A 27,653-nucleotide genomic window follows, 5' to 3' on the forward strand; every position below is an offset into this window, starting at 1 on the left:
TATGTGATAGTAACGGGGGATTTATGTAGCACACGAGTGGTGTTAGCAAATGTGTATGGTCCAAATTGGGACAACCCTCTATTCTTTTCAAATTTCATAGCAAATCTCCCAGATTTGAATGACCACCAGCTGATATTAGGAGGGGATTTTAATTGTGTGCTCCACCCACATCTAGATAGGTCAAACCCAAGACCCAATAGCAAAATTTCAAAGGCAGGTGCAGTTATCAATTCATTTATAGAAGCATATGCACTGTTTGACCCTTGGAGAAAAAAGAACCCAACAAAAAAGGAATATTCTTTTTTTTCACCAGTACATCACTCATATGCCAGGATCGATTTTTTTCTTCTGGACAATAGGATGTTTCACATGGTCAGAGGGTGCCAATATAACAGTATCATTGTAACAGACCATGGCCCAGCTGTACTTGACATAGGTTTTCAGGCTGTCCCAGAGCACGACATACTTGGGGGTTAGACCTACTGTTATCTAAAGATTCATTCAAAGAATGTCTTTCGCAACAAATAGACATGTTTTTGGAAATAAATACCACTCCAGACGTGCAACCAATAACCATATGGGAGGCTCTCAAGGCCTACCTAATAGGCCAGATTATTTCTTATTCAGCATTCGAAAGGAAAAAATTGAAACAGCATATGGATGACCTATCCAATAATGTAGCGGAAGTAGACCATTTATATGCTAATTCCCCGACACCTGAACTTTATAAGAAAAAATTACTGTTAAAAACAGAATTTGACAACTTGTCTATTAAACAAACTGAACGGCTGCTTTTCAAATCCAAACAAACATTTTACGAACATGGAGAAAAATCAGGAAAACTCTTAGCTCATCAAATCAGACAGTCTAAAGCCGCAAATACTATCGCTGAAATAAAAACACCAACAGGGATGGTAACCAACAAGCCAGATGACATCAATGATCAGTTTAAGCAGTTCTTTGCAATCTTTACCTCAGAATCAAATGTGGATCTTTCTCAAATCAGTAATTTCCTAGATAACCTGAACATACCAAAACTCAGACATGAGGATCAGATGCGGTTAGACAGAGGAATATCAACTGAGGAGGTGGCACAGGCAATTAAGTCCATGCAGAACCACAAAGCACCTGGACTGGACGGTTTTTCTATAGAAATACATAAAGAATTTAAAGATAAATTAGCACCAATACTTATAATGGTATATCATGACATTCTCAAACAACATAAATTGCCACAGACTATGACAAATGCAATTATTTCAGTCTTACTAAAAAAGGATAAGGACCCCACGTTCAGTGTTGGGCAAGCTACTTGGAAACTGTAATGAGCTAAGCTACCAGCTACTCTGTGTTAAATCAAGCTTCACTACACTGAAGCTATGACCCACAGAAATGTAGCAAGCTAAGCTACAGCAATACGGCCAAAGTAGCTTAATACATTCAAGTTACTTTTTTTTCTTACCAAAAAATTTCAGGGACTAATGAAGTCAGTCAAACGGAGACAAGAAAATGCTGACTTGTTTATTATTAAACCATCATTTTTGTTCTCAGTGCTCCAAACTTAGTAAATTGATACACTGAGGAATATGTGGAGCTATATTTAAAATGAATCAACCTTTTTACATTACAAATCATTGTTTTGATTTTCTTTTTAGTTTGTATTGCAGACATAATGTATCTGATAATTAAGTTGCAGTAGCTTATATTAACACACCACTTACATTGGAGGGTATAATAGGTTACATTTGATATCATTTCCATATAAAGTAAGCAATATTATAGTAAGACAATTTTATACATAATTTGGGTATTCACGTTGGGTATTAAATCAAGTTTTATTTCTTAAGTCTAATATCTACAGTACCTGTCAAAAGTTTGGAAACACCTAGTTTTTTATGATTTTTGAGAGACATATGCATGATTCTATTGTTTATCTGCAACAAACTAAGTTATTTAACAGTATTAAGATTTATTTTGATCAAATAAATATATAAATGTACAGATATTTGTACAAAAAGGTCAATTTTCATCAAACTGTCACCTCAGTCATTAACAGTAGGTTTTGGATGAAATACATGCAGTTGTATTTTGATCCACTTCATATGTTTCTGTGTACAACAGGTTTTGAGCACATACTAACTCATTATATGCATGTAGGTTAAATGCCTTATCAACCATTATTTAGTGCATTGATGCATGGAAAACTGTTTGGTCTTTGAGCATTGAAACAGGGTAGTATAAAAGGCAGTGACACATCTTGTTTAGTGTTAGTAGTTTCAAAAATGGCAGGAAAGAAGCAAATCTCTATTGAAAAACGCCAGTCTGTAGTTGTTTTGAGAAATGAAGGCTATTCCTTGCGAGCTATAGCCAAGAAATTGAAGATTTCATTAAAAGGCGTTTACTACTGCCTGCAGAGAAAAAACAGTACTGGGTCCAACAAAGACAGAAAAAGGAGTGGAAGGCCAAAATGTACCACTCCACAAGAGGACAAGTATCTCAGGGTGTCCAGCCTTCGTAACAGACACTTAACTAGTCCTCAGCTTACAGCAGAGCTCAATGATACACGTGATGTACCAGTGTCAACGTCAACTGTTGCGAGGAGGCTCAGAGATGCAGGGCTGATGGGCAGAATTTCCTGCAAGAAACCACTCCTTAAGGCTGCTAATAAAGCAAAGCGACTAAAGTGGGCGAAAGCACACAAGAATTGGACAGTGAATGACTGGAAGAAAGTTCTGTGGACAGACGAGTCCAAATTTGAGATTTTTGGTTCTAAGAGAAGAACGTATGTGAGACGCAGAACAGGAGAGAAAATGTTACCAGACTGCCTCACACCTACAGTCAAACATGGAGGTGGAAACGTAATGGTTTGGGGCTGTTTTGGAGCAGGGATGGTTGGAGACTTATTCCGGGTGAAAGGAATATTGAACCAACATGGCTACCATTCCATACTTCAACGCCATGCAATTCCATCTGGACTGCGGCTAATTGGAACCAACTTCACCATGCAACAAGACAATGACCCCAAGCACACATCCAAGCTCTGTAGGCGTTATTTAGAGAGCAAACAGTCAGCTGGAGTGTTATCTATCATGGAATGGCCTGCCCAGTCACCAGACCTAAATCCGATTGAACTGCTCTGGGACGAACTGGACCGTAAGGTCAGAAAGAAATGTCCAACTTCCCAAGAACACCTTTGGCAGGTTTTACTAGAGGCATGGCAAAGTATTTCAGCTGAATATTTGGAAAAACTAACTGTTCGGATGTCAAGAGTGTGCAAAGCTGTTATAGCTGTTAAGGGAGGATTTTTCAATGAAAATAAAGTTTAACTGTTTCTTAAGATTTTGTACCAATATCTGTAAATTTTTTATATTTATTTGATCAAAATAAGTCTTAATACTGTTAAATAACCTAGTTTGTTGTAGATAAACAATGGAATCATGCATATGTCTCTCAAAAATCATAAAAAACTAGGTGTTTCCAAACTTTTGACAGGTACTGTATGTAAAATCATTCAATGCTTTCCCAAAGTGCTGTATCCACTACTACTTAACTCAATTTTGGTCTTGAGTGTAAGATTAAGATATTTAATCATTTATGCCATCACTTTTGTTTCCCTTTCTGTTATTTTTTTCAGCCATTTGCTCATTAGTGTTAACAGTAATACTGAAGAAGACAGATTTTGGTTTTACTGTTACCTCGTTTTCTCCCATACCTCTTCCCTCCTATATGTATCAGTTTATTTAATCCCCCAATTTATACATATTCACACACTGCCACCACAACCTTACGCTTAATTTAATTAATTTACTGCCACGCGAATTTTAGATGTTGAAAAGTAGCTCGTTTGTGTGTGCATCTTATACTGCGGTTGACATGTGGTGGTTAGCTAACTGCTGCTGGTTGTGCATATTCGGTAGTCACCTGTATATGGGTTCTCTGATTTGTATTTGACGTCTTTGAAGTTGACAGAAACTTCGCCTTGGGCTGGCACAGTAGGCATCTGAAAACAACTTTTCTCCGTTTTTTCACAAAAACTGATAACTATTTAGGTAGGGCCACGGTGACTAACTCCTTCTCTGCCATCTCTCAGTGAACTGAAGCGAGCGTCTGTGTGTGTGGATCCAGTGAAGTCGCAGGAAGGGATTGTTGAATGACGACATCAACAGTTCCTCCGCTTCTATTGGTCGACACAGACATGTCGGCGTTTGGAGAGGATGTCACTATCTGATCCTTAAAAGTGTGAGATGAGACTGCAGCAATAAGGGTTATTGGAAATTTAACTCGTTTCTACTGTTAAAGGAGGATTTTTGTAAAACAGTATGTGCATTGATTAGGGAAACTATAAATGATAAAAACCTTGAAACATTCTGTGGAAAATGGGAATTTTTAAAATACAAAATAAGACAATACTCAATTAGATATAGTAAAGATATCGCTCAAAAAAGTAATATCAAAGAAAAAGAACTTGCAACTCAAATAAATGATTTGTGTAACAATTTAAATTCATCAAATGAACAAAAACAAAGCATTTTGGAATTACAAAATCAACTAGACAATCTGTACCAAGTGAAAGCTAAAGGTGCTTTTATAAGATCTAAATCTAAATGGATGGAAGAAGCAGAAAAGAACTCCTCATATTTCTTTAAATTAGAAAAAAGTAGACAAGAAAAAAATGTAATAAACTCCTTAATAATAAATGGTAATGAATGCTTTGATTCTAAGTTAATAGCAAAAGAAATATACTCGTTTTATTCTAACTTATATAATTCTTGCTTCTCACCAACAGATTGCGAAGATTTCTTGAATGTAATAAAAAACCATAATGTTCCCAAACTCAAAAATGATTCAATTGAACTTTGTGACTCAAACATATCTTTAGATGAATTAGACAAAGCAGTTAGTAGTTTAAAACTCAATAAATCACCAGGTTGTGATGGCCTGACTTCAAATTTTTATAAACATTTTTGGTCTGAACTACGGGAGTTTCTGCTTGATGTGTTTAGAGAAGCAATTGAAAAAGAAAACCTCCCACCAACAATGAAGCAAGGAGTTATTGTTCTTATTCCAAAACCCGGAAAAGACAGGAGACGTGTCGATAATCTCAGACCTATTACACTCCTAAATAATGACTATAAAATTTTATCTCATATATATGCAGCAAGATTAAAGCGTACTCTTCCTGAGATTATTGACACAACTCAAACAGGTTTTATGAAAAACCGTTCTATACATGATAATATTCGCCTAGTACTTGATCTACTAGACTATGAAGAGTTAATTACAGACAATAGTTTAATGTTTTTTTTGGACTTTAAAAAAGCATTCGATAATTTAGAGCATCCCTTCTTAACACAATCTTTAAAGCTTTTTGGTTATGGAATAAAGTTTATTAAAACAATGCAAATATTTTACAAAGAAAGGAATAGTTCAGTGGCATTGACCCTTGGTACTACAAATCGTTTTAACTTAAATAAGGGTATAATTCAGGGCTGTCCTTGTAGTCCTGGGTTATTCATTTTAGCTGCAGAAATGCTAGCTATTCACCTAAAAAATATACAAACTCTGAAAGGGATCAAAGTTTTTGATCGAGAACTGCTTATTAGTCAGTATGCTGACGATACAACTCTTTTTCTTAAAGACCATAGTCAAATTCTCACAGCTTTAAATGCAGTGGAGCAATTTTCCAAAGCTTCAGGTTTATTTCTTAATTTAGATAAGTGTGAACTTTTACCAGTGAAAAGTATTCCCGATACCTCCATACATAATTTCAATATAAAACGACATGTCGAATATTTAGGCATACATATAACTAAAGATTCAAAAGAAAGACATTTAGAAAATTTGGAGAATAAATTGAACAAATGTAAAAGTATTTATAACCTTTGGATGCAAAGAGATCTTACCATTTTTGGACGTATTTTGCTCTCAAAGGTTGATGGAATGTCTAGAATTCTGCACCCCACATACTCACTAGCATTAGAACCATCTTTTATTAAAGCTGTAAATCAACTAAATTTCAACTTTATTTGGAACAACAAAACCCATTACTTGAAAAAAGCTGTTCTGCTCCAGGAATATGAACATGGTGGCCTAAAAGCTATTGATTATGAGTGTATGAATGGTACAATTAAAAATAACTGGTTGAAGTCCTTTTTAAAGAATCCAGATGTTTTTTGGAATACATTTCCAAATAATATTTTTGCTTATTGTGGAGGGTTACAGTTTTTGTTAAAATGCGATTATGATGTTAAAAAACTAAACATCAAGTTGTCAAGATTTCATCAGCAGGTTCTCCTATACTGGAAGATGTTATACAAACATAACTTTACCCCCCATACTACACCGCTTTGGAACAACAGATACATTCTTCGAAGGAACAAATCTCTATTTTACAAAGAGTGGATGGACAGAAATATTTGGTGTATTATGGACTTGCTGGACTCAAATGGAAATATTCTCTCATACAATGACTTTGGGGTGAAATGGAACTTTTGCTGTCATCCAAAACAATTTTTCAATCTTGTAAATGCTATTCCTAAACCATTCCTATCACAAGCCAAAGAAGTAGTTATTCATTCCAATTCAGTACCTAGATTGCCTAATTTTTTTATAGAAGAGATAAACTTTTTGGATAGAAATTGTAACAATAGTTTTATTAGAAAAATACTTACTAATGATTTATATCCCAAACAATATTGTAGAATCCAAGATTTTAGAGAATTTGAATTGATTAAAGTCAAGAAATTAAGAACAGATTATTTAAAATACCCCTTGTTACCAAAATCTAAAGAAATTCATTTTAAACTGATCAATAACATATATCCATCAAGTGAATTTTTAAGACTTAGATTTCAATTTGATAGTAATGAATGTGTCTTTTGTAAAACAGAAATGGAAACTACAAGTCACATTTTTATGAGTGTGTCTTGGTTAAGGTTTTTTGGTCTCAGATCCAAGAATGGTTGGAGAATAAGAAGGTAACTGTTAAACTATCCTCTCAGGCTGATATTTTATATGGAATGATTCTGGAAAGTAAATTAGATAACTTGTTGATAAATGTAATCCTCATATTGGCAAAACATCATATACATAAGTCTAAATATTTCAAATCCCCTCCCGTATTTAAATGTTTTATAAATGAGTTTAAAGAATATTATAAATCCTTGAAATACATGAAATTGAAAACTGCAATAGAGCTATTAAATCAAATAGAGCATTACAATTTAACTGACCTCTAAACTGACCCTTAAGAAATTTTTTTTTTTTTTTTTTTTTTTTTTTGTATTATTTTTCATTGTATCATTGATGGATTGATGGATGTTGGCTTCTACTCAAAGTAGCATATTTTGATTGGTTATGAATGTAATGTTATGCCTTAATGTTTGTAAATGATTACAAATAAACGGAGAAAAAAAAAAAAAAGATGAGACTGCAGCAGAGCAGAAAGCTCCGCTTCAAGCAGTTCAACATTCATCATTTTAAAATGTAGCTTTTTGCGTTCGCTACCGCGCTACATGACCAAAAGATTAGCTAAGCTGTTGAAACGTTTTTTGATTTTGTAAACAACGACGCTACCACGTCGTTACAGAAAAATGTAGTTAAACTACTAACGACGCTATTTGTAGTGACGTTACTGCCCAACACTGCCCACGTTATGCAGCTCATATCATCCAGTAAGCTTATTGAACTGTGACTACAAAATTCTAACAAAAATCGGACAAGGTATGTTTTATCCGTTTGTTTCCTGGCTATAAAAGACACAAGCAGAAACAAAAAATCAAACCGTTTTTTCGTTTTGAGCAAAAAACAAAAAAACAGGAAACGGTTCGTTTTTTCGTTTTGAACAAAAAAAACAGGAAACGGTTCGTTTTTTCGTTTTTTTTGGTTTTCACCCCCAAAATGAAAATACGACTCCATATTCCGCTTCATTGGTGGGCGGGGCTTCGGAACCTGCCAGTGCACAATAAAGCTCCTGCCCATCACAATAAAGCTGACTTTCAATGTATTGCCTGCCCCCACTGCACTTCCCCTAACTGCACTTCCCCTAACTGCACTTCCCCTAACTCTAAATCAAAGCAAGTCGTGTACACAGTAATGCCAGTCATAACCAGTGGTGTAGTCTAAGTTTTTTCTACTGGGAATACTCCAACCTCATAAACCAAAGCCAGGTCAGGTTCTCATATATGCACACACACACACACACACACAGACACACACACACACACACAGCAGCAGCAGCAGCTCCTTTATTTCAAACTACCAATTAGATACTTATAGACATTATAGCGTCAGCAGCTCCTCCTCCTGCCATCAGGTAGACCTGATGTTTCCTCTTCATCAGGTAGACCTGATGTTTCCTCTTCATCAGGCTCCCTTTCTTAAATGTTAACCTTAGCTCCAGCTGTAGTGTTCCCTAAAGTGGCAGTATTCACAGGACAAGCAACAGGCTTATTAAAACACTGAAATAGTTTCATTTAGCTTTGCTTTCTTTTTCTTATTTTTTCTCCACTGACTGATGTTGGGTCATTAGAATTTCTAGACTCATGTCCCTCTTCTTCTAAGCCAGGGGTATTCAGCTAAAATTCAGAGAGGTCCAGTCAGAAAAGGTCCAGAACATCATAATGTCTAACTTGAGTTACTGTGATATATGCTGATGTAACCTGGTAGTTTTATTAGAGTCTGCCTGTAATCAAAAACTGACCGTCAAATAAATTTAGTATGGTTCAAAAACATTTAGACATTTATTAATAAATAACTTATATGTAACTGTATATCTTAAAATAAAGTGCAGAACTTAAAAAAGCATGACTGAACAACCTGAATTAACTTCTATACATCTTTTACAATACCTAAATCTCATAAATGTAAACATTTGAACACTTTTACATTTTTGTCTGTCTCATATCACTCCCCTAATATCTCTGCAGCTTAATGGGAGAGCTAAGCTGCTGCTTGTTTGAGCCGTTCTCAAAACATATTTTGATTATGTTCATAGTTGAGAAAGCTGCCTTACAGCTGTTTGCTGAGCCAAACATGGTCAGCATGTGACCACAGTCTGTCCTCTAGAGATGTATAAGGCACAAAAGATACGACTCTCAGAGCCGATGCTTTGTAGTGAATCTGAAGAGCCGACTCCTAACGTATTTAATGGAGTATGGAGTTTAACACTGTCCTAGCAGAAAACATGTTACTGGATCCTAGATTAAAGAAGCTTGCCTTCAGTGACAACAGAGCTGTTGATGAGACACTTCAGAGAATATGAGCAGCAGCAGCAGCCTGACACCTCCACCATTAGAGGACCAAGTGGAGGAGGAACCTCAAACTTCTGCTGTGTGGAGGCTCTTTGATGGAAGAGCTACAGGAGATGATTCAGGAGAAATCCTACAGCTGATGTGGGAATGGAGGATCATATCTAGAGGAACTCCTCATCCAACCAGCAGACGACCCACTGAGCTGGAGCAGGACAAGGCCTCAGTCTGCCCCACCTGGTGAAGGTGATGGAGGAGAGACAACTTCTTCCATCTGAGAGAATCTTCTCAAAAACATGGCAGATATTCACTGAAAGAAGAAATGTATCAGCCCATCCAAGCTCAGCTATCTGATTTTTCTGAATGTCAGCCTGCTCTGAGGACATTTATACTGTTTGAATACTGAGTCTGGTTCTGTTTCTGTTCTGGTTCTGTGGGTTCACGTGCAGAGTTTTGTTCATTTATTTTTTGTGCCAAAAAGTTTGGTTGAAATAATAAACAAAAGCAAGAATACCTGTTTTTGTAACAGAGCAAATGTACAAAATGAGTCAATTATAAGGCTTCTCATAAAAACACTGAATGAAAAAGAGTTTGTCAAAACACAAATGATTCATATTTGCCAGGTTAGGCAAAAACATGAGACTACAAAGAATAATAAATTAGGAGCCATTTGGGAGCCGAAAGAACCGGCTTTTCTTTGGAAGCAGGGCCAAAAGCTCTCTGAAAAGAGCTGAACTTCCATCACTACTGTCCTCTCTGTCCCTCATCTCTCAGCTGCTTTTTGAAGGCAGAGCTGTGATGCGATTCAGCGACGTCATTGGCTGAGTAGCGTCACGTGGGATGCCTGAACTCGTACATAATTGGTCTGTGCGTTTCTGAGCCGATAGACCAATGATAAACACTGGAAAGCTGCACCGGTAAAATAGAAGCGACCTGTCAAATTTACACCCGTATAGACGGCGTCTGGGTCCGGATCCGGACCGCGGTCGGCCTTTATTGAGCCCTGTTCTCAGCCAGACACCTTCCCCCGTCCCATACAGCTTCACCGCTTCCTGACACAGAGAAAAGTGAACGTTATGTCAAAAAAACATACTAATACATGTGTTTGCGCATTTTTAAGTGGTTATATGGAAATTCGGACCGTATCTTTTGTGCCTTATACATCTCTAGAGGACAGACTGTGGTCACACGCTGACCATGTTTGGCTCAGCAAACAGCTGTAAGGCAGCTTTCTCAACTATGAACATAATCAAAATATGTTTTGAGAACGGCTCAAACAAGCAGCAGCTTAGCTCTCCCATTAAGCTGCAGAGATATTAGGGGAGTGATATGAGACAGACAAAAATGTGAAAGTGTTCAAATGTTTACATTTATGAGATTTAATTATTGTTAAAGATGTATAGAAGTTGATTCAGGTTGTTCAGTCATGCTTTTTTAAGTTCTGCACTTTATTTTAAGATATACAGTTATATATAAGTTATTTATTAATAAATGTCAAAATGTTTTTGAACCATACTGAATTTATTTGACGGTCAGTTTTTGATTACAGGCAGACTCTAATAAAACTACCAGGTTACATCAGCATATATCACAGTAACTCAAGTTAGACATTATGATGTTCTGGACCTTTGCTGACTGGACCTCTCTGAATTTTAGCTGAATACCCCTGGCTTAGAAGAAGAGGGACATGAGTCTAGAACGTCTAATGACCCAACATCAGTCAGTGGAGAAAAAATAAGAAAAAGAAAGCAAAGCTAAATGAAACTATTTCAGTGTTTTAATAAGCCTGTTGCTTGTCCTGTGAATACTGCCACTTTAGGGAACACTACAGCTGGAGCTAAGGTTAACATTTAAGAAAGGGAGCCTGATGAAGAGGAAACATCAGGTCTACCTGATGAAGAGGAAACATCAGCTCTACCTGATGAAGAGGAAACATCAGCTCTACCTGATGAAGAGGAAACATCAGCTCTACCTGATGAAGAGGAAACATCAGGTCTACCTGATGGCAGGAGGAGGAGCTGCTGACGCTATAATGTCTATAAGTGTCTAATTGGTAGTTTGAAATAAAGGAGCTGCTGCTGCTGTGTGCGTGTGTGTGTGCACGCGCACATATATGAGAACCTGACCTGGCTTTGGTTTGTGAGGTTGGAGTATACCCAGTAGAAAAAACTAGACTACACCACTGGTTATGATTGTCATTACTGTGTACACGACTTGCTTTGATTTAGAGTTAGGGGAAGTGCAGTGGGGGCAGGCAATACAATGAAAGTCAGTCTGTCTATGAATGCCAGCGCAAGAGCTTTATTGTGATGGGCAGGAGCTTTATTGTGCACTGGCAGGTTCCGAAGCCCCGCCCACCAATGAAACGGAAAATTGAGTCGTATTTTCATTTTGGGGGTGAAAACGAAAAAACGAACCGTTTCCTGTTTTTTTTGTTTTTTTGTTCAAAACGAAAAAACGAACCGTTTCCTGTTCTTTTGTTTTTTGCTCAAAATGAAAAAACGGCTTGATTTTTTGTTTCTGCTTGTGTCTTTTATAGCCAGGAAACAAACCGATAAAACGTACCTTGTCCAAAATCCTTGCTGCTCGTACTGAAACTGTAGTCCCAAATATTATTTACAGAGATCGAACTGGTTTTATACCCGGCAGACAGTCCTGTTATAATATGCGACGTTTACTGAACATATTATATTCACCTAACTCAGTACAGCCAGAAGTAATTATTTCTCTAGATGCCGAGAAGGCATTTGACCGTGTCGAATGGCAATATCTCTTTGCCGTTTTGGAAAGGTTGCATTTGGCCCTTTATTCCTATCATGGATTAAAATATTGTATAACTCCCAAACAGCAGCAGTACGGACAAATAATACAGTTTCAGACTACTTCCAACTCTACAGAGGCTGTAGACAAGGTTGTAGCCTCTCTCCTTATCTTTTTGATTTGGGCGATTGAGGCTCTTGCAATAGCCCTCAGAGCAGAGAACAATATCAAAGGTATCACTTGAGGGCATGAAACCCACAAAGTGTCACTTTACACTGATGACCTTTTGTTATACATTTCGAGCCCAACAGAATCTATACCAAAATTGTTGGACATTTTGGATAACTTTGGCCACTTATCAGGTTATAAATTAAATTATTCAAAGAGCCTGCTTTTTCCAATAAATAAATCTGATACTGACTATTCCATTTTCCCATTTAAACTGGAAATGAATGAGTTCACATATTTAGGTATTAAAGTCACTCGCTCGCTGGGGGCTTTGTACAATAATAATTTCAGGCCACTGATAGACAAGATGACCCAGGATTTTAAAAAGTGGTCGACTCTGCCCTTATCTTTAGTAGGTCTAATCAACATTGTAAAGATGACAGTCCTACCCCGATTTCTCTATCTCTGTCAGATGATCCCAGTATTCCTACCAAAGACAACATTTGAACAGATAGATAGGTTAATTGCATCTTTTATTTGGAATAATTCAAACCCCAGGATGAAAAAAAACACATTTAGAGGTGCCTAGGGTGGCAGGAGGTCTCGGACTGCCAAATTTCATGTTTTATTATTGGGCTGGAAACTTTGTAAAACTCTCACATTGGGTGCATACATATAAAAATGGACATGGCACAGAGTGGGCTCAGATGGAATTATTATGCGACCCGTTGCCGGTGCTCACCTCCTCCCTACCATATAGCCACAAAATTGAAATAGCAAACCCAGTGGTTAAACAATCACTCAAAATATGGCTACAGTTTAGGAGACATTTTGAATTAAAACAGATCAGTTGCTTTTTCCCAGTAGCAAACAACCCTTTCTTCACTCCATCAGTACTGGACAGTGCTTTCCAGCACTGGCACAAGAACAAGCTAATTTTTTTCCGGGATCTGTTCACAAAGGGTATATTTTCTCAATTCGTAACACTCAAAAAGAATTGTAATCTAAATAGTTCTCACTTTTTCAAGTACCTCCAAATTCACAGCTTTGCTAAAAGTCTATTTCCCTCTTTCCCTCACTTACCATCCGATAGCCAATTAGACAACATCCTAGAACTGGGCCCTTTCGGGAAGAAACGCCTTTCAGCAATTTATACTATGATTCAAGGTATAAATCAGATATCATGGGAAAACACTAAAACTGCTTGGGAGAAGGACTTAGGTGTTGTGCTTTCGGAGGAGGTGTGGCGGGACAGTCTACACATTCACACTTCCTCGTTGTGTGTACGGCATGGACTGATCCAATTTAAGGTACTTCATCGTCTCCACTACTCAAAAGAAAAACTCTCAAAACTTTTTCCCTCCATAAACTCTGCCTGCCAGAGATGTGGTAATGACCCAGCCTCAGTGGGACATATGTTTTGGACATGCCCCTCTCTAAACAGCTATTGGAGCAGTATATTTAATGGATTCTCCAATATTTGCAAAAAGACCATAGCTCCTGATTTCCACACAGCAATTTTTGGCATAGCTCCTCCAAACTGTAAACTTTCACATTTGCAAGCAAATGCTTTGGCATTTGCTTCTCTACTCACTCGCAGATTGATCCTCTTTAACTGGAAGTCAAATAAACCCCCATCATTTCTACAGTGCGTGAAGGAGGTGCTTTTCTATTTACCATTGGAGAAACTCAGATATAGTTTAGGTAAAAGGCGTAGACATTTCTTTGCGATCTGGAGTCCTTTTATAGATTATGTTGGGAGCTCCCCATTACATTGAGTGTTCTGCCCACTGCATGTATAATTTCCATTGAACTGTTTAGACATAACTGTTCTATGTTTAAAGATGCAACATTTCAAGTGGCTCTACCTGTTTCTGTGACCCTGTCTGTTGTTTTTTTTTGTTTGTTTGTTTGTTTGTTTGTTTTCCTCCAAGAGCTGTGCCGGGAAGTGGGTGGGGGGTTTTGACATTCATATTTGCATTGAGATTGATTATTTGTATGTTGTGTCTGTTTGTTTATAATGAAGAAAAGTTGAAAATAAAATATTAAAAAAAAAAAAAAAAAAAACCCAACAAGATTTCAAGGAACAGAGCTCCTGGAACAAGAGTTCTCGCAACAAACTCAGATGAAAAAACTCCTGTTCAAGCTGTGTCTTCTGTGAGAAGACAGGCCACAGTCTACTGAAGTGCCGCAAGTTCATGGATGAAATTGTACCTGCACGGGTGAAGTTTGTACGAGACATGAAGCTGTTTTTTGGATGTCTGCAATCTGGTCATCGCTCAAAGGACTGTGAAAGAAGACAGCACTGCAAAATATGTGAGAAAACCCATCCTACCTGTCTACATAATAATCAAGCTAAAGGCAGAAAGATGCCAACAAGAGCTAATGAAGCAGGTGACTGCGATGGACTGAAAGAAGGACGCAAACCATAAAACAATTAGATCTTTGTTTGAGGCAACATCAAACAGAGTCCTTCAGAACATCAAAGACACTCATACATCCACCATCAAGCCAGTGTGGGTGTCAGCAACAAGTGAGCCTGATTGTGAAATTCTTGTGTATGCACTGTTCGACGCACAGAGCGACACGACCTTCCTCTTTGAAGAAACTGCAAAGGCTCTCCACACAAAGACTGAGCCAGTTCAATTAAAGCTATCCACAATGGCTTCGAGAAACACCACTGTACCATGTCGGAGAGTTTCTGGCCTGCAGGTAAGAGGGTTTTACTCAGACAAGGCAATACCTCTGCCAGTAACTTACATGAGAGATTTTATACCTGCAAACCGAGAACATATTCCCACGCCAGAGACAGCAAGGGTTTGGCCTCACCTTGAACACCTATATCCTGTGGATATAGCACCCCAAAAAAGTTGTGATATTGGCTTGTTAATTGGCTACAACTGTCCTCAAGCTCTCGTTCCAAGGGAGGTGGTGCCAGGGGAAGGAAATCAGCCATTCGGACAGAGAACAGACTTAGGCTGGAGCATAGTAGGCTACAGCAACCTGCATCTTGACTATGGAGACGCAATAGGAGTGAGTCACCAAGTTGCTGTGAACCAAGTACTGCTAGATTGTCAGCTGTCTTCCAACCTCACAAATGAAGTGCATTATGTCTGTAGAACGCACGTTAAAGAAGTGTTCTCACCTGCAGACATCATCAAGGTCCTGGAGTCAGACTTCGTTGAAAGAGGTTCAGATGACACCAGCATCTCTCAAGAAGACCTCCGTTTTCTGTCACAGATGCAATGGAACATCAGGCTCAATGATGATGGTCACTATGCGATGCCACTGCCCTTCAAGAAAGAACGATCCAACTTACCAAAGAACAAAGTCTGCGCCATACACCGTCTCCGATACCTAGAAAGGAAGATGAAACGAAATGAACAGTATTACAATGACTACAAAACCTTCATGGATGACATCATAGCCCGCGGAGATGCAGAAAAGGTTCCTGTGGAATACATCGACAAGAGTCAAGCATGGTACATCCCACACCATGGGGTGTATCATCCCCACAAGCCTGGAAAAATCCGCGTGGTCTTTGACTGTTCTGCACGGTTTCAAGAGACTTCTCTGAATGACCACCTACTAACCAGAGCAGACGAACAACTTAGTTGGAGTTCTTTGTCGCTTTCATAGAGCGCATGTTCCATCAGTTCCATGTGAAGGCAGAAGACAAAGATTATTTACGTTTCCTGCAGCCTCATCTCCAGGCTGTGCCAACTTTGGACTAAGACACCTTGCTGATGAAGGAAGAGGGAGGTTCAGTGAAGACACCATCCAGTTCATCAGAAGGAATTTTTATGTTGATGATGGCCTATTAAGTGTCACATCAGAAAGTCATGCCATTCAGCTTGTGAAAGAAGCAAGAAAACTCTGCAGCACAGGCAAACTCCGGCTGCATAAGTTCGTGTCAAATAGTTACAAAGTCATGGCCACAATCCCTGAAGAGGAACATACTGAGGTTGTCAAAGATCAGGATATGGCGCTGGGTGAGCATCACATCGAAAGAGTGCTTGGTGTTCAGTGGTGTGTTACCTCGGATGAGTTCCAATTCCGAGTCATCGTCAAGGAGAATCCACTCACCCGAAGAGGGGTCCTGTCCACAGTTGCCTCAGTATTTGACCCACTCGGATTTGTGGCACCATTCATCCTGGTGGGAAAGAGGATTGTTCAGCTGATGTGCCGTGACAAGCTTAGCCAGAATGACACCTTACCCGACGACCTATGACCTCTGTGGGAATCCTGGCTCCTTGACTTAAAAAACCTGGCTGGTGTGAAGATCCAGAGGTGCTACATTCCACCGAACTTCAAGGTACTGCACTACGAGTTCCATCATTTCTCCGATGCTAGTACGTCAGGATATGGAGAATGCTCATATCTCAGAGTGATCAGCACATCAGGGGATGTGCATTGTTGTCTTGTCATGGAAAGATCAAGGGTTGCTCATCCTAAGGTGACCACCATACCAAGACTCAAACTCTCAGCAGCTGTGGTGGCCGTCCGTGTTAGTGATATGCTCAACAAGGAGCTTGTGTGGAATGCACACAAGAAGTCTTCTGGACAGATTCGAAGATTGTGCTAGGCTACATCAGTAATGAAGCCAGAAGATTTCATGTGTTTGTACCTAATCATGTGGAGCGCATCAAAGGAAGCACAAGGTCAAGTCAATGGAGATGCGTGACTTCAGAAGAAAATCCAGCCGATCACACCTCCAGAGGCCTCCCAGCTGACCAGCTGTTAATGTCTAACTGGTTCACAGGCCCAGATATGCTTTGGCAGAAGGAGCTACCAGATGGAGATTTCAAGGTGGGAGAGATCCCTAGTGATGATGCAGAACTCAGGAAGGCCCAGGTTCATGACACACAAGCAAAAGAGGTGAGATCACTGTTGGATCGTCTACACAAGTTCTCTGATTGTTCAAGACTGGTGAAGGCTATTGCTAGACTGAAGCGCATTGCCGAGGAAGTTAAAGGCCTGAAACCACGGTCCTGCGAAGCCACCAGCCTTGAGGAAAGGAGGGAAGAACAGCTGACCATAATGAAAATGGTTCAAGAAACAGCTCTCTCTCAAGAAATTGAGCATCTCCAACAGCATAAGGTCGCACAATCCAAGTCCAAGCTGCACAGACTACATCCATTTCTGCACGATCAAGGTGTCATTAGAGTCGGAGGACGCTTGACTTATGCTGCCTTGCACTCACATGTAAAACATCCAGCAGTTCTACCAAGAGACAGTCACATCTCATTTTGCTGGTCAAGCACTATTATGAAAGAGTACATCATCAAGGCCGTGGAATGGCCATGAATGAACTCCACTTCAACGGCATATGAATTCTCGGATGCAGTAATCTAGTCTCATCCCACATCTACAAGTGTGTCAAGTGCAGGAAATTCAGACGAGGCATGGAACAGCAAAGGATGGCTGATCTTCCTGTGGACCGGACAGAGGCCACACCTCCAATTCACTTATTGTGGCATGGATTGCTTTGGTCCGTTTTTTGTCAAGGAAGGGAGGAAAGAGTAGAAGAAGTATGGATTGATTTTCACCTGTATGTGTTCCAGAGCAATACACATTGAAATGCTCGATGACTTGACCTCTGATGCCTTCATCTTTATTAATGCCCTGCGTTCATTCATTGCCATTCGTGCAGCAGTGCGGCAGATAAGATGTGATCAGGGGACAAAATTCTTTGGGGCAAAGCAGGAGCTTCTAGAAGCATTAAAGGGGATGGATCAATAAAAACTTAAGGACAAGGGATGCGAGTTCATCTTTAATACACCAGCTTCAAGTCACACAGGCGGAGTCTGGGAAAGAAAGATTCGCACCATGAGAAGTGTTTTGATGCTCATTCAGGATCAGTTATCCAAGCAACTTGACTCGTCCTCTCTTCGGACATTTCTGCATGAAGTCATGGCAGTTGTGAATAGCAGACCACTGACTACTGATCACCTGAGTGATCCATCCAGTCCAGAACCATTGACACCAAACCACATTCTGACCATGAAGTCTGCAATCACATCACCTCCCCCTGGAATCTTTGTCAGGGAAAATCTTTACCTTCAGTGGAACAGGCTAATGCTAATCCTAGCATAGCCACTGTAACCGCAAACGACCTTCTGAGACGGCGTCGAGTCCAGCTTCTCACCAACACCTTCTGGTCAAGTTGGAAGAAAGAATATCTTCTGAGCCTTCAACACAGGCAAAAGTGGATCAAGGACCGCAGAAATGCGCAGGTCAATGACATTGTTCTTTTGAAGGATGATGGGATACCACAGAACGAGTGGAAGCTAGCTAAGGTCGTTCAAGTACACCCTGGAAGAGATGGCAAAGTGAGGTCACTAAAGTTGCTGCTCAGCAATTCGACACTGGATAAGATGGGGAGACGCAACTCCAAACCATTGTACCTGGAGAGGCCGATTCAGAGAATGGTTACTCTATTAGAAGAAGGCTGACCACAAGACCACAGCATATCATCTTCTCACCTCAGTTTTGATTTGCCTTATTAATTCTTTGATTATTAGATGATAATACTTCGGAAGCAAAGTTTATACACTATCTTCTGAGTTGTATAAGTCATTCTAAGAAATCAGTTAAGATTTGGTGGGAGTGTAACTGCCTCCCATGTCAGTTCATTTATTTATTCTTCTTTATTTCATTATTATTTTGTTCCCATTTACCTGTTCATTTGAGGGCGGACACTTTATTTGTTTCCACACGGCACCCTTTTAGTGACGCACCATCGGTCAGAGCTTAGTGAGGGAGAAACAACACTGACGATTTCTAAAGTTGATTCAAGAATTAAAATAAGCTAAATGACAAGATAAAGGTAAACGAAGACGAAGACAGAAGAAAGAAGAAAGAAGAAGACAAGATAGAGCCCTATGGTAGTGTGCAGCCTACGAGGTATGCTAGTGTATATTTGTGCAGATTGTATGAAGCTAAAGTGTTAGCCATGCTTTCAGTGCATTTGCTTTGATTTGTTTTGCTCTCCCTTTGTCTGTAGTTCTCACGGGTTGGGTTCGATCAAAGGTGGCAAATAAACCCTGTGTTTCAAACGATCTCGGGTCTCATGCTTACTAACTAGAGGAGCTACATTTACATTACATTTTATTCTCTCTGTTTTGTACAGCCTTGGAATTCTATATATGATTATATATATAATTTCATTTTATCTAATACATAACTTTATACATATATATATATATATATATATATATGAATGATATTGATACTCTGATTTATATATTTTTTTCATTTTCTCTGATATATAACTTCTATTGTTTTATATCGAAATATGTGTTCATTAGTCAATATTTTGTTAATATATGTAAACATGTATATATAGCGTAATCATATATTGTCCCTTCAAATTATTAAAATAGTTGACTTTACTGCCATTATCTGCTTCTCAATCATATATTACTGTGTGTGTGTGTGTGTGTGTGTGTGTGTGTTTACAGTGTTTGCAAAATACCTGTCTACAGTTGAGGCCATATCAGAATATTCTATTACTGTTAATCCCACTATGAATATTAAAATACGCCGAATCATTTGTCCTGTATCATAGCTACATGTATGACGTTTGCAGCAAAAAAAAAAAAAAAAAAAAAAACACGTGAAAATTAGTTTCATATTCAGAGTTACCATGGATTAAATGCGCTGCCAAACAGCGCTGAGTGGAGCGGGTGACCGGTCCAAGATGGCGGCCCCACAGCTCATTAGTGCCAATAGGCAGTAGCGGTCGATGCGGTGTCTACTCTTTATATGTCTATGGAGTCAATTCCAATGCCATGTCTTCAAAATGCCAGACCCGGGCCTTCGCCTCGTCCATTCTGTCTGTGAGGCCTCTCATGCCCTCAGCCATATTATTCAATTTGCTACTCAGCTCTTGCTGTAGGGAGGAGATATCCCTTCTCACATTGCCATTGTCTTGTTTCATCTCAGTCATGAGAGACTCGATAGCTGCGAGCAGGTCGTTTGAGGTTACAGTGGCTATGCTAGGATTAGCATTAGCCTGTTCCACTGTAATGCTAGCTTTCCACGATGAGGAAAGCTAGCATCATGTTTTAGACATTTTCAAGTCTTCCATGCTTCCTTTCTTTCTTAAACCACCAACTGCGTCTTTACAATCAAAAAGAAAAAGATGGCTCGCGCGAGCTTTGCTTTCTAGTGTCCTGAGATTTGGATACAGACCACAACAAAGAGCGATCGCCAGGTAATGTGGAGGTTTTCGTTCACTTCTCATCTCTAGTATGTTGTGGGACACTCATTGAGACTATCTGAGCCGGTCAGTGTGGGGAAAAAAGCACGTTAGGGCGGACTTTGACGCGGGGGGGCAAGTTGCCCCATACTTTTCGCTAGCTGAGCTGCTAAGCTGCCTGCCTGGCTAAATACTGGAGCTATGTCAAAAATTCATTTCTCCATCACTCACATGAAATTACATATGAAAACCGACCCCAGGTTGAAAAAAATCAAAGTTCCCTTTTAATGACGTGGGTCACCTGAACCTCATTGGATACTTCAGCAGTTTGAATGTATTGAAAGGATAGCCCCTTCAGATAGAGCATCTCACCTCCCTCTTAGTTGCCAAAGGTTATATGGTAAGCTTGCGAAGTAGCTTAGGCAGTTTAATTTGTTCACGAGACTAAATATTTAGCTAAAAGTTTGAGATAAACAGTTCAATTACCTTCTAAGTATAACATTTTTTAAATAGTCAGCTGAAAGCTAAATATTTGAAACAGTCAAATATGTGGTTAACTGGTTGGAGGCTAGAGTTTGAGGATAGAGGATAGATAGTTTGTTAAAAGTAACTGATAGCTAAAGGGACTTTTTGGCTAGAAGCTAAGTAATTCAAACATTTTGCTTAACATAAGGTTAAGAGTTGAAATTACTAGGGAAAGGTTATGGATGAGAATTTTTTTTATTGCTTTAAAATAATGTCTAAATAAATGTGGTAAATATTTGTGAAAAAGTTTAAAGGAAGAAATTTTAAAATTCTTAAAATTAAAGAGCTAAATAAGTAGCTAAAGTGATATGTGATACACATACCATTCAAAAGTTTGGGGCCACTCAGGCAATTTCACACATTTATTCACATTCTATCATAATAGCAAAACAGTTTTCTAATTATCAATTAGCCTTTCAATACAATTAGCTAACACAATTTACCATTAGAACATAGGACTGTCCAGCTAGAATAGGCATTTATCACATTAATAATGCCTAGACTGTATTTCTGATTCATTTCATGTTATCTTCATTGACAAAAACTGCTATTCTTTCAAAAATGAGGACATTTCTAAGTGACCTCAAACTTTTGAACAGTAGTGTGTGGAAATAGTTAGCTAAGATAATATAATTTGAATAGTTTGAAAAATATAAAAGTAAGTGGTTGATAAATAGTTCAGTTAGTTACTTAATATGAAGGGATTTATGAAAAATACTAAACTAAACGGCTGAAATAACTAAAACGACATCCATCCATCCATTCTCTATACACCGCTTTATCCTCACTAGGGTCGCGGGTGGGGGGCTGGAGCCTATCTCAGCTGACTCAGGCCAAGGCAGGGGACACCCTGGACAGGTCGCCAATCTGTCGCAGGGCTACATATACAGACAAACAATCACACTCGCATTCACACCTATGGACAATTTAGAGTTATCAATTAACCTCAACATATTTTTGGACTGTGGGAGGAAGCCCGAGTGCCCAGAGAAAACCCACACATGCACAGGGAGAACATGCAAACTCCATGCAGAAAGATCCCAGACCTAGGCCAGGACTTGAACCAGGGATCTTCTTGCTGCAAGGTAAAAGTGCTAGCCACCTACACACTGTGCAGCCCTAAAGCAACATCCATCCATCCATCCATCCTTTATACACCACTTTATCCTCACTGGGGTCGCAGGGGGTGCTGGAGCCTATCCCAGCTGACTCGGGCGAAGGCAGGGGACACCCTGGACAGGTCACCAGTCTGTCATAGGGCCACATACACAGACAAACAATCACACTCGCATTCACACCTACGGGCAATTTAGAGTACTCAATTAACCTCAGCATATTTTTGGAGTGTGGGAGGAAGCCGGAGTGCCCGGAGGAAACCCACGCATGCTCAGGGAGAACATGCAAACTCCATGCAGAAAGATCCCAGGCCCACCCCGGGATTCAAACCAGGGATCTTCTTGCTGCAAGGCAAAAGTGATAACCACTACTCCACTGAGCAGCCCCCTAATGCAACATGCTTTAAAAAATTAAATTTAAATTTATAAGGTAAGACAGACAACTGAAGTAACTGGTTCAAAGTACTGTATATAGACAAATGTTTGAAATAGTTACCTTAAAGTCAATTAGTTGACGACAACAATACAAATACTAATACTCATAGCTGTTAGTCAAATGTAAAGTTAACTGGTTGATATGGTTAGCTAAAAGTAAATGGTTGAAATAACTAAAAGAAAACATTTAGACAGTAAAAAAATAAGGGTAAATTGTAAAAAAAAAAAAACTATAAGTAAGAAATATAGATAAGATTAATGGCAGTAACAATGCTGCCATTAATCTTATCTGACAGGTTTGTGGGCTTAGACTACAACAGATGAAAAAGCCACGAAGCACTGCCACTGTGTTTCATCCTCACCTTGGCTTCCGACGTGGATTCCAGGTAACCCAGGCGGTTTCCAAGTCCCTCAGCAGCAAGGCAGAATTTGCGATGCTCCTTCTGGATGGTGGCTGCACTTTGAAGTACCACCTCATCATCCTGCCAGAGGAGAGAGAAGCATTAAAGCCAAAACTTTTCTGACAGGGACCTAACCAAAATAAACAACATACCTCTCTGAATTGGAATCTAAATGTACTCCATTTCACAAAGTCAGTGTGACACTTTGATTTCAGATCAAAGTAGCATAAAAATAAATTCTCAGATTGTGTGTTAATGTGGTGGTAGCTGACTGGATATTCTAAATAAACTCTTTATAGAACAAGAATCAAGGCAGGATTTTGACTTAATAAACAATACACAGTTGTCTTATATAGTTTTTCAATTCATCAACAGAAAAGAAAAGAACTACAGGTGTATAAATCAATTGTACTTAGGGCAACCAGCTTTGAGTAATGTCATTTCTAAAGCTGTCATACAGACTTTGATATCTCTGTGGGCGAGATGAAAACCTTGATTCAATCAATGCAACCAATAAATGAACATCTGTATCTGTCAGGGTGCAGAAGGTCAGGCTCTATTTGGCAACACGCTCACATTATTGATTTGTTTGAGTGTGTGAGTGTTTAGTGTGTGAGTGGTGTGCATGTCTCCTGCCAGCTCACGTCCCACACTAATCTGAGCTGATGGTTGCCATGGTTCTGGCACCCACCTCCTTCACAGCAGTATTAATTCAATAGATTTAGATACAGGCTGTACAGCACCCACAGACTCAGGAAGCAAGAGAACAGACCCAGAAAATATTTCAAACAATGCCACATTAGACTCCTAACTAGAAAATTTTGTTTGATTGCAAAGGAAGAGCCCCTGCATGGTCAGACGTCTGTATGCAGAGAATAACATAGGAGGGTTTTTCAGTTTTTGATTGTGTCCCATTATATTGGCATTTGTTTTTCTGCATTAGAAAGTGTTCACTTTCATCTCCTGCATTCAGCAATATAAGAGAAAATTGTTTCCAGTCACTCTGCTGTACAAATGGAAATGAACTGGAAACAAGGATATTTGAGGTATTTTATCTTCTGACAGATTTTCGTGTTCACTCAGCAGATGTAAAAGTTCAAAGAGACAGGAGGCTTACAATCAGTTTCTGTTTCAGACTTAGATAGTGAGGATGAGAGGTCTTTCTGGTTGCTGCATGTGGGAGGTGTTAGTAAATCAAAGAGACTGATTGGACTGTCTTCACCTACAAGAGGAAGACCCAACAGAATTCAACAAGTGATCTGTATTCAGCGAATAGTACAAAGTTTGAGTAATACATTTGGAGTTATTTTGAGAAGATCAATACCACTTTCTGGGCTGCACAGTGGAGTAGTGGTTAGCACTTTCACCTTGCAGCAAGAAGATCCCTGGTTCAAATCCCAGCCTGGGCCTGGGATCTTTCTCCATGGATCTTTTTGCATGTTCTCCCTTTGCATGTGTGGGTTTTCTCCAGGCACTCTGGCTTCCTCCCACAGTTCAAAAATATGCTGAGGTTAATTGATTACTCTAAATTGCCTGTAGGTGTGAATGGGAGTGTGATTGTCTGTATACACCCCCTGTCAAAAGTTTTGAGACCTGTCTCAAAACTTTTGACAGGGGATGTATGTAGCCCTGCGACAGACTGGCGACCTGTCCAGGGTCTCCCCTGCCTTCGCCCGAGTCAGCTGGGATAGGCTCCAGCCCCTCCACCCCCATGTGTGCCATGAACACACTAAGTATACAAATAAAATAAGTTGTAGCTAATATAAGAGTATAATCCGTGTAGAGTCTACACGGCTTATACAACTCCAGGATTCTGGGAAAGCTGTAGGCTACAATATATCACTACTAAACGAGAGAGATTTCCCCAAATTTACATGGCTTATAAAGTGAAAGCAAGAATAGAAACTGATACTCCAGTATATTATGATGGCAGTACAACTTATCAGTGATCCATTGTCAGTCATATTGACTTACAATGGCCCTTGTGATAACTTAACACAGTTTCGCATTTCATTCACTGTAATGAGTATTTAATGTGTATTTAATACTTTTTTGTTTCGGGGGGACTTTCTTAAAAGAGTGTTGAAAATGGAGTTTGGTTTCTTCAATTATAACAAAAAGTTCATCCAATCATGATACAGGACTTTGATTTTGGAAAAAAAGTTCAAAAAGTTATAACCCTAGTGACCATACAATGGATAATTTGTAACAAAAAGCCAAAGTTCTTTCCCCAAAGCTAAATTCTGGTGAATTTGGGTTGCAAGACAATAAAAATCTATCATACAGAGTCAAAGTGAAGTGTAGTCGAGTCATGGTGACGTGAATGAGGGGAAAAACTGGCAGAGCAATTCACACTCGTAGCATTTTGAAAGTCTATGACCCAACTTTGAGCTTCAGGGAGGTGATAGCAGAAAGCATCAGTGTTGGCTCAGAATCACTGTTGCAGCTTTTTGGGTAGTTGTGTGATAGAGTTAATGCAGTTTGTTGTTTCACGCTACAGATAGGGAAACTCAGTACGGTCACAGGATGACCAAAGACTTGTCACCTCTTTAAAATCAAGTAAATAAACCTCTTTCTTTTCAGCTGTTTAGGATTCTGGTGGCCTTATGAAACCAGCAGTCCTTGGAACCATTGGCTGACACTATATTTATGCATGCATGTGATGTGCCTTTTCATGAAATCACTTACGGATGACTATTAGTGCCAAATTATCGTAATCCTGAGGCAAAATTCATGAAATGTTCTTTTAATCAGCATGAAAAGTCGTCTAAAGTAGCAATGGGACCATAAAATGTTGCACTGAAACTGTTACATATTCATGCATACATGAATTTAACCACACTGGGCTTGGATGCACAAAACTGATTTTTTGCTCACTTGCATAGTGCAGCTTCAGAGTCAGAAGCAGTCAGAGTTGCACTGAGCTCAGAAAGCAACATAGACATAGATGCCATCCAGTCATCTGAGCAGTATGCAGCAACAGGAGTAAGAGCAGAATGGATGATAATGCCAACACAGTTCTATAATAAACACAGCCACAGGAGACACTGTAGGGGAGGGTTTAATGTCTTGAGTGGAGCCATGGTGGAGTTCTCTCCTAAAAATCCAATCACTATGATCAGATCTCAAAAACTAATGAAATGGCATTATGTGACCACAGCCAAAACATTTCCTTAAGACACTTTTTGTGTGTCTGTGCACTCCTGACTTGATTCCAAGCCAGAGAATCTTTTGAGCCTGAAGCAAAGTAATCCTCACAACAGCATTGCGACCATCTGCTAGACAGCTAAAGACCAGCATCATTACTATGTATAGGGACCTGGCCTGCAGCAGGAGGAGGTAAGTTAGGGTTGGGTGGCTGCTTCATCCAGCTTCCAAGTGTAGAGGGGGAACTTGACCCTGCCCTCTCCCAACCCGACCCCACCCGTCCTCACCAACCCTCGATGGCCGTCTGGATCGTGCAGGTCCAACATGTCTCCACTCGCACCAAAAAAATGAGTTTGTCACGCTGCTCAGAGATTTCTTGAATGACCACAATCACTGTTGAATGTGTTGATTCTCTTTGACAAACTCTCAGCATTTCCCCACCCTTTATTTTTCCTTCCTCTGCTTAGTTCACTGAATAGCCAGCCAGTGTATGTGACAGCAACAGGTGTGTGTGTGTGTGCGGCCCGATGCATCCACCAACCGAAACCCGAGAACTCCCGATGCTCCAGCATACCAAATAAACTCCCACAACTCACACGGCGCTGCCACCAATGTGAATTTGAGAAAAGGTGAATCTGTTCAATCCCACAGCACTGCTATTTTGACACACATGCCTTGCCTCAGTGGAGATCAACATAGGCTTTGGGAGGGAAAAATGTAAAAGGAGATCATAAAATAAAGGAAACCAAGAAAATTCCTGCACATTTGTCTCCTTGTTATCACTGTCTCAATGTGTAGTCTCTGACTGCTCAGGAGTCGTGTTTCTCATAAATGTCAGGCAAGGTGCTAAGTACAGGTTGAGCTACGTGTTTTTAGTGAAGCTTAGCTAACGACATGGAGAGCAAAGAAGATACAGTGTAGATGTGTGAGAAGTACAACCTGATAAACTCGATAAGGGCTGATAGTGGTGCCAATGAAAGCGCTCTCACTTTGAGACTCAGATTATCGTTTCTGACATCAAAAACAAGGATTTCAAATTCAAATGAATGAGAACCCGTTTCAAAACTTTTGACAGGGGGTGTACATGTCTTTTGGAAGCCAACAAAGCTTGACCATGAAGGCACTTCAAAACCATATTATCTGATGATAGGCAAGATCCCAGATAGATATTGCATTCCACAACTTTCCTCAAAAGTTTGATGCAAATCCAGTGCAATTTAATGTAATAAAAAGTAACTAAGGTCATTTATTAAAGCACTGTATTTTTAAAGTACTTTATCTATTTGAGCTGAGATTTACTTGGAGTTTTATTCTGTTATCCTCCACTAGAACCATAGTTAAACACAATTTCTTAGTTAAAGATTCTAAATAAAACACGTGAAAAGTTCAATGATATATTCTGACCTGTTACACCCAAATTACTGCACTTTAGGGCTGGCCCAAATAGTGGGATTCGGGCCCTATTACAGACGAATATCCAAATATTCGTTCTGCCCTGTAACGTCCGACGGAGGGGTGGGGGAATGTGGCAGAGATGGCTCGAATATTCGGATCCATTCGTCTGGTCTCCCGGACCGGAGGAGACCCGTCTGAGTATTTGGATCCATTTGTCTGGTCTCCCAGACGCAAATTTTGCACACTACCTTCGTTT

General features: G+C 39.5%; 1 protein-coding gene across 1 annotated transcript in view; it reads right to left on the minus strand.

Annotated features, from left to right (window-relative positions):
* Positions 1–27,653, minus strand: part of ryr3 (ryanodine receptor 3) — a 242,283-nt gene that overhangs the window by 196,533 nt on the left and 18,097 nt on the right. Inside the window, exon 2 of the mRNA XM_051937044.1 lies at positions 22,817–22,936. Coding sequence (XP_051793004.1) covers positions 22,817–22,936 — 120 coding nt within the window. The remainder of the gene's footprint in view (positions 1–22,816; positions 22,937–27,653) is intronic.

The sequence above is a fragment of the Acanthochromis polyacanthus genome, chromosome 16 (genome assembly GCF_021347895.1).
Source record: "Acanthochromis polyacanthus isolate Apoly-LR-REF ecotype Palm Island chromosome 16, KAUST_Apoly_ChrSc, whole genome shotgun sequence".
Lineage (NCBI taxonomy): Eukaryota > Metazoa > Chordata > Actinopteri > Pomacentridae > Acanthochromis > Acanthochromis polyacanthus.